This window comes from Lipotes vexillifer, unplaced genomic scaffold, assembly GCF_000442215.2.
Source record: "Lipotes vexillifer unplaced genomic scaffold, Lipotes_vexillifer_v1.1 scaffold102, whole genome shotgun sequence".
NCBI classification, from domain to species: Eukaryota; Metazoa; Chordata; class Mammalia; order Artiodactyla; family Lipotidae; genus Lipotes; species Lipotes vexillifer.
The window spans coordinates 447,244-461,598 of NW_006786541.1; the positions used below are offsets into that span (position 1 = coordinate 447,244).

A 14,355-nucleotide genomic window follows, 5' to 3' on the forward strand; every position below is an offset into this window, starting at 1 on the left:
TCTCCAAATGCTTTGATCACACACCCCCAACACGCATGTTAATAAATTATACACGTAAATGTTAGTAAGTTATACACATACAAGTATATTAAATACTGGTGTATCTTAACTTTTTTCTTTTTTAGATAATAGTAACAACAGCAGCCCTACACACTATTTGATGGATATCTATGTGTGAGTATTACTAGGTGACAATACTGAGGCAAAGAGAGGTTAATTAACTTGCCCAGGTCACAAAATTAGTCAATGGTAAGGCGAGAATTTGAATGCAGGTGGTCTGATTTTAGAGCCTGTATTCTTTTTTTTTCTTTTTCTTTTTTTCTTTTTGCGTTACGCGGGCCTCTCACTGTTGTGGCCTCTCCCGTTGCGGAGCACAGGCTCCGGACGCGCAGGCTCAGCGGCCACGGCTCACGGGCCCAGCCGCTCCGCGGCATGTGGGATCTTCCCGGACCGGGGCACGAACCCGCGTCCCCTGCATCGGCAGGCGGACTCGCAACCACTGCGCCACCGGGGAAGCCCTAGAGCCTGTATTCTTAACCCTTAAACTACATACTAAAATCATAAAAAGAGTCTTCCTGAATCCACTGCACAGTGTTGCCTGAGCCCCACTTCGGGGCTCACTGCTCCAAAGCGGTTGTTGGAGGTGGGCGTGTCGTTCAGTCACTGAGGAAACTTGTTAAAATGCAGATATTTGGGCTCTATGACCAGAGATTCTGACTGGGGTGCTCAGAGGTGAGGCCCAGGAGCCTGCATCCTAAATGCCCCCATGTGATTCCAGTGCAGATGGTCCCTGGACCTCTCTTTGAGAAAGAGAGCTCAAAATAACTTTTTCATTAGATATAACCTAAAACGCTGGATATTTTTCTTTGGTGATACAGTGCACTGTTTATATTACAAATTCAAATCAGCTTCTAACCTTCTTCCCTTGCTCATATATGAGGCTGCCTGTTACTATAAAGGGATTGTTACAATGAGGAAAAATGAATTCATGCTAATACCACATCAAACAGTACAGTAATGAGGCCCTTTGGTAATTAACACATACCAGAGACAGAAATGCATTAACCCCCAGTTCTGTTCTATTGAGGATCTTGTTAAGGTGAATGCTCCCATTTAAGAGGTGGAAACCTCTCAGGGCAAAGACAATATAGATGATCCTCCAAAATAGATTTGCTGCCTATATAATGTTATTAAGTTCACAAGATAACACCTGGAAGATATCATCACTTACTATGCCCACAGTTTACCTGGCACCAAGAAACTGATGACCGGTCTCCCCTAAGACTGTGAGAAATAGATCATTGCTTGTCCCAGGGCAGGGGAGGAGGGGAAGTATGCAACTCAGCATAGTTTAACCAAAGTCATCTGTAACCAGATGGTGATAACTAAGTCGAGGTGATAGCGGCTAAAAGTGGCAAAAGCCAATCCACACGAGCATATTTAGTGGTCAAGCAGATGAAATGGACAACTGCACCAAGAAATATGCCAGGCAGTGTTCAGGCCCTGGGGAGCACCCAGGTCACACCAACAGTAAGGAATTAAAAGCTCCACTCCTGACAAGCTAACTGCCGTGACAAGGGTCCACTTGCCTTCTGCGAGGCGGTACGCAGCTCTGCCAAGCTGGTGGCAAGGTTCTTGGCACACTGGCTCAGCTGCATGGCTGCAGCCTGGTCGCTGACAGTGGGCACTGCGGCTTTAGCAGAGGACACCATCTTGCTTCCAGGCTGTGGAGAGAAAAGCTGAAAGTAAGACAGCTCCTGGGCAGCAAGAGTCAGAGTAGAGAACCAAACAACAATGCCCCCTTATCAGCCAGAATTTACTTTGCCCTAAAACAAGGAATATTAAAACCATCTAGTTTCCCCCCAAAATTGCCAACCAAAATCAGATACTCTAGGGCAGTACATTCTAGGAATGTTTGAAACAGAAAGTATGTGTCTTCAGACTGGCTGAATGGATTAAAAAACCAGACCCATATACATGCTGTCTACAAGAGACCCACTTCAGATGCAGGGACACATACAGCCTGAAAGTGAGGGGATGGAAAAAGATATTCCATGCAAATGGAAATCAAAAGAAAGCTGGAGTAGCAATACTCATATAAGACAAAATAGACTTTAAAATAAAGACTACTAAAAGAGACAAGGAATGACACTACATAATGATCAAGGGATCAATCCAAGAAGAAGATATAACAATTGTAAATATTTATGCACCCAACATAGGAGCACCTCAATACATGAGGCAAATGCTAACAGCCATAAAAGGGGAAACTGACAGTAACACAATAACAGTAGGCGACTTTAATACCCCACTTACACCAATGGACAGATCATCCAAACAGAAAATAAATAAGGAAATGCAAGTTTTAAATGACACATTAGACCACATGGACTTAATTGATATTTATAGGACATTCCATCCCATAACAACAGAATACACTTTCTTCTCAAGTGCACATGGAACATTCTCCAGGATAGATCACCTCTTGGGTCACAAATCAAGCCTTGGTAAATTTAGGAAAACTGAAATCCTATCAAGCATCTCTTTGGACCACAATGCTATGAGACTACATATCAATTACAGGAGAAAAACTGTAAAAAATACAAACACATGGAGGCTAAACAATATGCTACTAAATAACCAAAAGATCACTGAAGAAATCAAAGAGGAAATAAAAGAAACACCTAGAAACAAATGACAATGAAAACACGACAACCCAAAACCTATGGGATGCAGCAAAAGCAGTTCTAAGAGGGAAGTTTATAGCAATACAGTCCTACCTCAAGAAACCAGAAACATCTCAAATAAGCAACCTAACCTTACACCTAAAGCAATTAGAGAAAGAAGAACAAAAAAACCCCAAAGTTAGCAGAAGGAAAGAAATCATACAGATCACATCAGAAATAAATGAAAAAGAAATGAAGGAAACAATTGCAAAGATAAATAAAACTAAAAGCTGGTTCTTTGAGCAGATAAACAAAATTAATAAACCATTAATCAGACTCATCAGGAAAAAAAGGAAGAAGACTCAAATAAACAGAGTTAGAGATGAAAAAGAAGTAACAACTGACACTGCAGAAATACAAAGGATCATGAGAGACTATTACAAGCAACTAATGCCAATAAAATGGCCAACCTGGAAGAAATGGACAAATTTTTAGAATAGCACACCCTTCCAAGACTAAACCAGAAAGGAAGAGAAAGTATGAAAAGACCAATCACAAGCACTGAAGTTGAAACTGTGATTAAAAATCTTCCAACAAACGAAAAGTCCAGAGCCAGATGGCTTCACAGGTGAATTCTATCAAACATTTAAAGAAGAGCTAACACCTATCCTTCTCAAACTCTTCCAAAATATAGTAGAGGGAGGAACACTCCCAAACTCATTCTACAAGGCCACCATCACCCTGACTCCAAAACCAGACAAAGAGGGTCACAAAGAAAGAAAACTATAGGCCAATATCACTGATGAACACAGATGCAAAAATCTTCAACAAAATACTAGCAAACAGAATCCAACAGCACATTAAAAGGATCATACACCATGATCCAATGGGGTTTAGCCCAGGAATGCAAGGATTCTTCAATATATGCAAATCAAACAATGTGATACACCATATTAACAAACTGAAGGATAAAACCATTTGATTGCCTTGTAATCCAAGTGCCTGAGTTTGTGTTTGTATTTGTGATGGTGTTTGTATCAAATGGCATCATGGAGTGCTGCCTGGCTGAAGGTTTCAAAGTCATAAGAATAGAGGGAAGAGGTAGGAGAACTGGATCACATGGAATATGAGAGTATAGATGTAGAAAATTTAAAAAGAAGAAAACCTGTACTGTAGCATCTGGTATCATGTTTATTTTATAAGTGTATATATGGTTCAGATACTAACTAGGAAAAATTCATTAACAATAAATATGCTATGAACTTAAAAAAAAATGATAATCTCAACAGATGCAGAAAAAGCTTTTGAAAAAATTCAACACCCATTCATGATAAAAACTCTCCAGAAATCCAGAAAGTGGGCCTAGAGGGAAACTACCTCAACATAATAAAAGCCACAGATGACAAACCCACAGCCAACATCATTCTCAATGATGAAAAACTGAAAGCATTTCCTCTAAGATCAGGAACAAGACAAGGGTGCCCACACTCACCACTATTATCCAACAAAGTTTTGGAAGTTTTAGCCATGGCAATTAGAGAAGAAAAAGAAATAAAATGAATACAAATTGGAAATGAAGAAGTAAAACTGTCATTGTTTGCAGGTGACATGACAGTATACATAGAAAATCCTAAAGATGCCACCAGAAAACTACTAGAACTAATCAATGAATTTGGTAAGGTAGCAGGATACAAAATGAATGCACAGAAATCTCTTGCATTCCTATACACTGACCACGAAAAAATCAGAGAAATTAAGGAAACTCTCCCATTCACCATTGCAACAAAAAGAATAAAATACCTAGGAATAAACCTACTTAAGGAGACAAAAGACCTGTATGCAGAAAACTATAAGACACTGATGAAAGAAATCAAAGACAATACAAACAGAAGGAGAGATATACCATGCCCTTGGATTGGAAGAATCAACGTTGTGAAAATGACAACACTACCCAAAGCAATCTACAGATTCAACGCAATCCTGATCAAATTACCAATGGCATTTTTCACAGAACTAGAACAAGAGAAGTTTACAATTTGTATGGAAACACAAAAGACCACAAATAGCCAAAACAATCTTGAGAAAGAAAAACGGAGCTGGAGGAATCAGGCTCCCTGCCTTCAGACTACACTACAAAGCTACAGTAATCAGGACTGTACGGTACTGGCACAGAAACAGAAATACAGATCAATGGAACAGGATAGAAAACCCAGAGATAAACCAATGCACAGATGGTCTCCTTGTCTTTGACAAAGGAGGCGGGAATATAAAATGGAGAAAAGACACCTTCTTCAATAAGTGGTGCTGGGAAAACTGGACAGCTACATGTAAAAGAATGAAATTAGAACACTTCCTAACACCATACACAAAAAGAAACTCAAAATGGATTAAAGACCTAAATGTAAGGGCAGACACCATCAAACTCTTAGAGGAAAACATAGGCAGAACACTCTATGACATAAATCACAGCAAGATCCTTTTTGACCCACCTCCTAGAGAAAGGGAAATAAAACCAAAAATAAACAAATTGGACCTAATGAAATTTAAAAGCTTTTGCACAGCAAAGGAAACCAAGAACAAGACGAAAAGACAACCCTCAGAATGAGAGAAAATATTTGCAAACAAAGCGAGTGACAAAGGATTAATCTCCAGAAGGTACAAGGAGCTCATGCAGCTCAATATCAAAAAAACAAACAACCCAATCAAAAAATAGGCAGAAGACCTAAGTAGACACTTATCCAAAGAAGACATACAGATTGCCAACAAACACATGAAAAGATGGTCAACATCACTAATGATTAGAGAAACGTAAATCAAAACCACAGTGAGGTATCCCTTCACACCCGTCATAATGGCCATCATCAAAAAATCTACAAACAATAAATGCTGCAGAGGGTGTGGAGAAAAGGGAACCCTCTTGCACCATTGGTGGGAATGTAAACTGATACAGCCACTATGGAGGACAGTATGGAGGTTCCTTAAAAAACTAAAAATAGAACTACCATATGACCCAGCAATCCCACTACTGGGTATATACCCTGAGAAAACCATAATTCCAAAAGATACATGCACCACAATGTTCACTGCAGCACTATTTATAATATCCAGGACATGGAAGCAATCTAAATGTCCATGAACAGATGAATGGATAAAGAAGATGTGGCACATATATACAATGGAATACTACTCAGTCACAAAAAGGAACAAAATTGAATTATGTGAAATAAGGTGGATGGACCTAGAGTCTGTCATACAGAGTGAAGTAAGTCAGAAAGAGAAAAACAAATGCCATATGCTAACACACATATACGGAATCTAAAAAAACGGTACTGATGAACCTAGAGGCAGGGCAGGAATAAAGATGCAGACGTAGAGAACGGACTTGAGGACAGGGGGAGGGAAGGGGAAGCTGGGACAAAGTGAGAGAGTGGCATGGACTTATATATACTACTAAATGTAAATAGATAGCTAGTGGGAAGCTGCTGCATAGCACAGGGAGATCAGCTGGGTGCTTTGTATCGACCTAGAGGGGTGGGATAAGGAAGGTAGGAGGGAGGCTCAAGAGGGAGGGGATATGGGGATCTATGTATACATATAGCTGATTTACTTTGTTGTATAGCAGAAACTAACACAACATTGTGAAGCAATTATACCCCAATAAAGGTATTCAAAAAAAAAGTATGCGTCTTTTGGGGTGGAGTGGGGAGTAAAATTGGGCTAGTGGCTTGAAATTCTTATTTAAAACAGATTTGAAAGGGAATTTCTTATTAAATATGTTTGTGTTTCTTGGAATAGCTCTTTAACCTGTGTCTCAAATATATGTAATAGACTATTTAGAAAAATACAGGGACACAAAATGAAACGAGTGACCTCTCACATCTCAGAACCCAGGACAATTTCACCATGCATGGGTGAAGGCACATATGTGCAGGCACATATATTTTCAAAAGTAAGATAATACTATTTATTCTGTTTTCCAATCTCCTTGTTCCACATAGTCTATCTTTTTCATAGCTATGTAATACCCTGTGATACATCAGTTATCACTTTTCAGTCCTGTATTGTTAAGTATCTTTCCATGTTTTCAAATATAATAAACAATGATATGATAAACACCTATGTAACTAAAATTTTGTACACGTTCATAATTTTTTTGTATAAATGTTTCTGGACCAAAAAGTACACATAATTTTAAGGTTTTTAATATGTATGCTATACAACGGCTCTTAGTAAAGCTGTAATAATTTAAGTGCCAGATCATAAATACCAAGGACACAAGTTAATATTATTAATATTAAAGGAATTCATGAGAATTTATAAGAAAAATCAGCATGAGTATATAAAAAGCATGAATAGACAAGTTCACATAATAAAAACAAATAACTGAAACGTGAAAAATGTTTAACATTGTGAAAATCAAGGACATGCAAGATCAAATAATAAAAACTTAACCAAGTAAAAACATTTCAAAAACATTTCAAAAGAATGATTGACTTCCCAACTTGGAAAAGAGGTATTAAAAAGTGTGCTCCAAAATGCAAATGAAAACTACAATGAGGCTTCACCTCACCCCAGTCAGAATGGCCATCATCAAAAAATCTACAAACAGGGCTTCCCTGGTGGCGCAGTGGTTAAGAGTCCGCCTGCCAATGCAGGGGATACGGGTTCGTGCCCCGGTCCGGGAAGATCCCGCATGCCGCGGAGCGGCTGGGCCCGTGAGCCATGGCCGCTGAGCCTGCGCGTCCGGAGCCTGTGCTCTGCAACGGGAGAGGCCACAACAGTGAGAGGCCCGCGTACAGCAAAAAAAAAAAAAAAAAAAAATCTACAAACAATAAATGCCGGAGAGGGTGGGGAGAAAAGGGAACCCTTTTGCACTCTTGGTGGGAATGTATATTGATACAGCCACTATGCAGAACCGTATGGAGGTTCCTTAAAAAACTAAAAATAGAACTACCATATGATCCAGCAACCCCACTACTGGCACATACCCTGAGAAAACCATAATTCAAAAGGTCACATGTACCCCAATGTTCATTGCATTGCAGCACTATTTACAACAGCCAGGACATGGAAATAACCTGAATGTCCAACGACAGATGAATGGATTAAGAAGATGTGGTACATATATACAATGGAATATTACTCAGCCATAAAAAGGAACGAAATTGGGTCATTTGTAGAGATGTGGATGGACCTAGAGTCTGTCATACAGAGTGACGTTAGCCAGAAAGAGAAAACAAATATCGTATATTAACGCATATATGTGGAATCTACAAAAATGTTACAGATGATCCTATCTGCAGGGCAGGAATAGAGGTGCAGACGTAGGAACAGACATGTGGACACAGAGCAGGTAGGGGAGGGTGGGACGAATTGGGAGATTAGGATTGACATATATACACTACCATGAGTAAAACAGGTAGCTAGCGGGAACATGCTATAAAGCACAGGACGCTCATCTCAGGGCTCTGTGATGGCCTAGATGGGTGGGATGGGGGGGAGGTCTAAGAGGGAGGGGATATATGTAAACATATAACTGATTCACTTCATTGTACAGCAGAAACTAACATAACGCGGTAAAGCAATTATACTCCAATAAAAAAAAAGTAACCCCACATTTGAATCTAAAAAAGAGTGGCTATGTGTATATGTATAACTGATTCACTTGCTGTACACATGAAACTAACACAACATTGTAAATCAACTATATTCCAATAAAAATTAAAATAAAATAAAACAAACAGAAAAAAAATAAATAAAAAGTGTGCTCCATATGTTGCTAGTTGTAAATTTAGATTCATTCATCCTTCTGGAAGGGCAATTTTACCACATGTATGAAAAGAGTTTAAAATGTAAACTTTAAAAAAAGTTTAAAACTTGTTGATCTGCTGATTCCACTTCTATTTCTGACTCTGGCTTTATTCTTGTTAAGATCTGATCTGTCTACAGTAGCAAACTTAAAAGAACAAAAGAAACAGGAAAAACAAGGGCAGGGACAGTGACCCCTGGACCACGTCCACGCTGTACTATCATAAGACCCTATGATCCTGCCAGCAGTGGGACAACACAACTGATTCTAGGACCTGTAACCACCTACAGCAGAAGACAAACAACTTGTCCAAGCCACAATTCTCAATGTCTCAAAGATAAAAATAAGCTGCTTGCAATTCTAGTTCTAGTAATTTACCCTAAGAAAACAATTCAAGAGGGGCACAAAGATTTGAGCACACACCAAGATTTTTTTTTTTTCGTCATATCACAGGTTGTTTATGATGGCAAATAACTGAAAACAACCTGTATGTTGAATGACAGAACAGCTAAACAATGAGTATAGTATATGAGAGAATATGATTCAAATTCACAAATATTCATAATATAAATGTTAATATGAAAAACAGTCAATACACAGTGAATCCCAAGAGAATACATACATACATAAATACATTTGTATATGTATGAAGAAAAAATGTGAGGAAGCACAAACATTTCATGTTGTATCCCTGCATGTTGGAGCTACGGCTCTTGAAGAATCAACCAAAGAGATGTATCACTGGGTCCTTTAAGTACAGATCTGAATAGACAGGGACGAGGAAGAAACTTGCCAAACCACATGGACTGTTTAGGAGATCCAAATAGACAAAGTGCCGAGAGATGTGAAAGAAGTATGTTCAAAGGGAGTGTTCACAACTTAATATTCACATTTTATATTTAATTAAAAAGAAAATGAACCTAGCCACACTTCACAAAGACCGACAATACTTACTAATTCTATATTTGCCACAAGAAACCACCACACCTTTGGAGAAGATGCACTCACAGATTCTTATTTCCCTGGCTATGAATAATGGCATGAGGTATTCTGGAAACTAGCAAACCTAAAGCAATACTTACTACTATACTAGGCTCTTTGTCAAAAAGTGCAGCTTATTACATGTTTTCCCTCACGGAAGAGAAATACAGATAGCAAAATGGATAATGTGCCATCTCCTGGGGCAATTTCCCTGCATATCAGCATCTTGCTTTGCCAAGCTGCATCTCCCTCTCCTGAAACTGCTTCCAGGTCTGCTTACTGCAAAGACTTTGCTCCGGCTCCGGAATCTGTGAAGTCCTCTCCTTAAGGATAAAGGGCACCCCCTGCCCAGTGGGCAGTGGGGTGGGGGTGGGTTGAGGTTCCGGGGAAGACAGAGGTGAATGTTTCCGTGGTACCTGGAGGAAGTTCTGGCTGGAGATGATGAGCGCCAGCTGGGCACTGAGATCTTCTGCTTGGGCTTGGCTCCCTCTGACCCCCTGGACCAGCTGAGGGATGTGATCGGCCACCGCCTACAGGAAGCAAGGAAAATGAAAACTGAGCACACCCAGGATGGTGACGTACCAAAACGGGGTGTGTGGGGAAACGCCCCCAGTGATAATGTTCTGTGGATGCTTCCCTCCCGGGGGTGCCCGGCCCGGACCTTGGATTCACTCAGCAGCTTTAGCCCGTTGGGCCCTTGCCAACACTGATGCCAACACAGTACCTGTGGGTAGGCTCCTCCCACACACGCTCTACCCTGTGGTCCCCCGGGTCCCAATACACGCAGCACAAGGCGACTCTCCATAACGAAGCCTTAAAACAGTTTCCCCAGTTGCAGCTCACACCATCCTGGCTCGTTAGGGTTGAAAACCCTAGCATCAAAGAATCTATCCAATTCACAGGTGGATAAACTCAATTCATATGGTCCAGTGATCAGAAGAAAGTGAGAGAAGCACTCAACTAACAGCATACTTCAGCATTTCGATGTCTGACTTTGCGGGTATACGTTTCATCTGTCAGCTTTCATGTCACTGTGGTTCCTCTTCCTGTGTTCTCACTCCTCAAATGGGAAAACCCAATGCCCGGGATAGGGGAGGGAGGACAGCATCCCGAGGTGAGACCACTTGAAAGTGACCGTCTTCCACGGTGCCTAGGAGATGCTGGCCTTTTCCCTCTCTACAAGTCCTCTGGCTTGTCCCTTTGCGCCACGCCACATCTGACCAACCAGGCCCTCAAAGGCCATGGCACAGTGACCGTCACTGCTAAGGAAGGGCCCAAGAGCAGCCCACCCTGGTGACACGTTCTTTTCAGGAGGCCATTCCAGCAAGAATTAAAAAAAAAAATTTCGGGCTTCCCTGGTGGCGCAGTGGTTGAGAGTCCGCCTGCCGATGCCCCGGTTCATGCCCCAGTCTGGGAGGATCCCACATGCCACGGAGTGGCTGGGCCCGTAAGCCATGGCCGCTGGGCCTGTGCGTCCGGAGCCTGTGCTCCGCGGCGGGAGAGGCCACAACAGTGAGAGGCCCGCGTACCGCAAAAAAAAAAAAAAATTTCCAGGAGAATTTCACTCGTATCCTCTTCTGCTGGCTCCAGGAACTTGGCCCACTTTACCTTCTGCACCGCAACTTGATGAACAGTAATGCTCTCATTCCCTGACAGAGATACCCACGGGCTGAGTATGTTCTGTTTGCTCATAAAAAGTAGTGGGAAGGTTCATACTGTTTTCCTGGACACAAGTAGCATGTGCTCCCTGAGAAGGGGAAATGCCATTTTGCTACCCCTGCTGGCGGCTGAAGCCAGGCCCCAACAGGAAATTAACTCCCTCCGCAGCAGGGGCCTGGCTCTCAGAAAAAAAAACCCCTCTTTACGTGCACAATCCTGAGGACAGGGTCCTGCTGCATTGCTGAGGCTTTTCCACCGGAGCAAACTTGCTCCGCAGTGAGGGGCTAGCCTCAGAGAACTGGGATTCAGGACGTGGAGTGCCCTGGGTGGTCTCCCCACAGTAGTAAAGCCACTTTTGAAGTAGAAGCAGCAATACCCCTCACATGTGAATGGTGTCACAGAGGAGACTTGAGAAAGGAGAGAGAAGGCTCAGAGCCCACGCAAATCCAAGATGCCTCTGCACCCAGCTCCCACGGCGAACTGCAAGCACTGCAGGCAACTTCAGTCAGACGTGATGCCAACATGGGGGCGATGGCCAGGCAATGAGATGTGCCTTTGGCACCGCTCAGGACTCTCCCGGGACAGTTAACTCTGGGCGCTCAGAGAAGGCGGCAGAGGTGGACGGCACCCTCTGTGGCACCTTGGCATCAAGCACGGCGTCAGCGACAGGTCTCGGAAGATCAGTGAGGCAACCACAGAAAGCACCAGAGCGCAACAGCAACGAGGCCAGACAGGATGAATAAATCCTCAGGTGCCATCAGTGCAAAGCAGGAAATCACCCCTGCCACAACGAGTGAACACTGAACACAAAGGCCACCATTCAAAGGGAGGAAGGCACTCTGGAAATTCACTGATTCATTACCGTTTCAGAGCCCTCAACGGCCTTGTCATTGATCCTCCTTGACTTGTGCTCTCAAAAAGAAGGAAAAGAATCTAGACAAAGGAAAGACAATGCTGGGAAAAACATGTTCTCTTTCCAAACATAGGCCATTCGCTTAACAGACAAAAACCAGACGTGTGTGTGTACACCTGGAACATGGGAGCCGGAACAAACTGGATTAGGAGCCTGGATGATCAGTCTTAACCGAATTACCAGGGCACTGGGCGATCTAATGTTATCAGGGTCTCCTCCAGCAGACCTGGCTCTCTGGCAGCTGGTGCCTCACCTTGCAGCTCTGGACCAGCTGCTGCTGGGCCGCGGGGTTCTTGTTGGACACGGCCGCGTTCTGGGAGGCAGCAATGGTCTGCGTGGCTGCAGCTGCAGCCTGCTTGGCTGCAACCTGGGGAGGACAGTAAGAGGAGGTGAGGCAGGTTCACACGTGCAAACACACACACACACGCACACTGATATAAATCCCCTCCACTAAAGGGGGTCACCGCACGGCTCCAAGAAAGGGCACACCAGGCACAGACTCCGCCCTTTCAGCACCAATGACATTCTAACCTAGCTACGCCCTGTTGTCTTCCTTTGGTTTAAGTACCCTGGGACAACTGAAAAAGACAGGCTCAAGTTCCGATGTTCATCTGTCATTTCTCAAAAAGACAAGGGACGAGTCCCAGGACCGTGATGTCACTGATAAGCGGCACTGTCTAAAAGTTTTAGGAGAAAAACATTTCTCTCACAAGAAGAATGGGCTGCTCTCTGGGTCAAGCACCAAGCACAAACACTGGGGCTCCTGACTTGCCTGGGCTCAGAAAGGCCCAGGTGTCCCCACCGGCGTACTTAACCGTGTTTAGTCTCTAGTCTCCCTCCATGGAGAAGGAGGTCAGCTTTCCTCCAGAACCCAGCAGATTACACATGGAGGGGTCCCTCACTAGAGCCAGGTTCTGGCCTCTAATGCCCCCAAATTTTAGTCTAAGAATCTCCTGTGTACATTTGTGAGAGAGATTTATTTTCTTACAGAATTTGTGCCTATTACTTTTTTTTTTTCCCCGAGAATAAATAAGCATTCTGAAAGATGACAGAAGTATTTATTACTCGCTTCCAAACCTCTTTATCCCCATCTCCAGTCTTCCAAAGTTCCTATCATCTATTGGGAGTCGTGAAAGAGTATTAACTCCAACAATATATATACATTTTTAGCTAAAGGTCCTTTCTGAACGTGTACACCCCTTAATGCCAGGAAAAAAAAAAAACACAACAAACCTGGTTCCTCCTGAAAGAAAATTTGAATTCTGTTCAAGAATGTTAAACTCTGAAAAGATTCTGGCATTGTGCAACCATGAACCGAAGCAGTTTTTCAAACCGTGTCAACGGACCTAAACCACTGAACATAAACGTACAATGTCCCTAAACCAGCCATTCAAGTTCCTCATGGCACCTAAAGCATTAAACTGCATTGTCTATCTTGATTTAGCTTCCTTTCTAGGGGCACCGCCTTATGAATTCGCTTATTCCTTCAATGGACTCTATGCAAATCTAAAACCTGGGAAACCAGCCTCTTTACTGACCTCCAGTCGGTTGACAATTTTTTTCTTAATAGCATTCTGGGCTGCGGCGTTGGTTGCCACCCGGAGACCTTCTGCAGCTTCTCTCAGCCTTTGCTGCTGGTCCTCGTTATCAGGGTTGGCTGCAGCTCCCTATGAAGGTGAAAAGAAAGATTCCAAGAGGTCCAAGGGGCAGCATGCCACAGAAGCTGAATTCATGCCTTCAATGTTACTTTTTCCTACGAATTCCAAGTAACAGGAAGAGAGAAGCCAAAGCAGTATCTTTATGATAAAGATGTTTCCTCTCACAACAAAAAAATATCTACCAGGGGATGTTTCAAAACTGCACAGCTAAACAAGAAAAATCCAATAATAATTAAATTAAATAATTAAATTAAATTAATAATTAAACACTTGAGATCACAGCATTCATCATCCATATAAATTACCTTGCGGTGAGAAACCCAATGGTTTAAAAGATGTTAAGATAAATCTCCCTCCTGATCACATCTCTCAGGGAGAATTTTATTTTAATTGGTGTGACAGGCACATATTGCTGCTGAAAGATTCTCCTGTCCTGCGGCACTGGTGAATGAGAATGGGCTAAGATTACAGTGTAACACAGGGGCCGGGATGGAGGGAGTGGGGGGATGGGAACACCATCCAAAATTCTATAAGCCAATGTGGTTCAAGAAAGACCATGTCTAGAAATTGCATTCCTAGAGAGTCTGGGCTGGCAAATATAGCCAAGTAGAATTGGTCCCCAACTGTACTAATGAGAGAAATCGATGCCCCTATCCAGGCAGGGAAAGA

The 14,355-nt window shown here is 42.5% G+C and overlaps 1 protein-coding gene across 1 annotated transcript in view; it reads right to left on the reverse strand.

The window, feature by feature from the left end:
* Positions 1-14,355, reverse strand: part of TLN2 (talin 2) — a 454,271-nt gene that overhangs the window by 121,174 nt on the left and 318,742 nt on the right. The window contains exons 23-26 of the mRNA XM_007458874.1: positions 13,567-13,695; positions 12,282-12,395; positions 9,873-9,986; positions 1,590-1,724 (exon numbers count right to left, since the gene is read on the reverse strand). Coding sequence (XP_007458936.1) covers positions 1,590-1,724; positions 9,873-9,986; positions 12,282-12,395; positions 13,567-13,695 — 492 coding nt within the window. The remainder of the gene's footprint in view (positions 1-1,589; positions 1,725-9,872; positions 9,987-12,281; positions 12,396-13,566; positions 13,696-14,355) is intronic.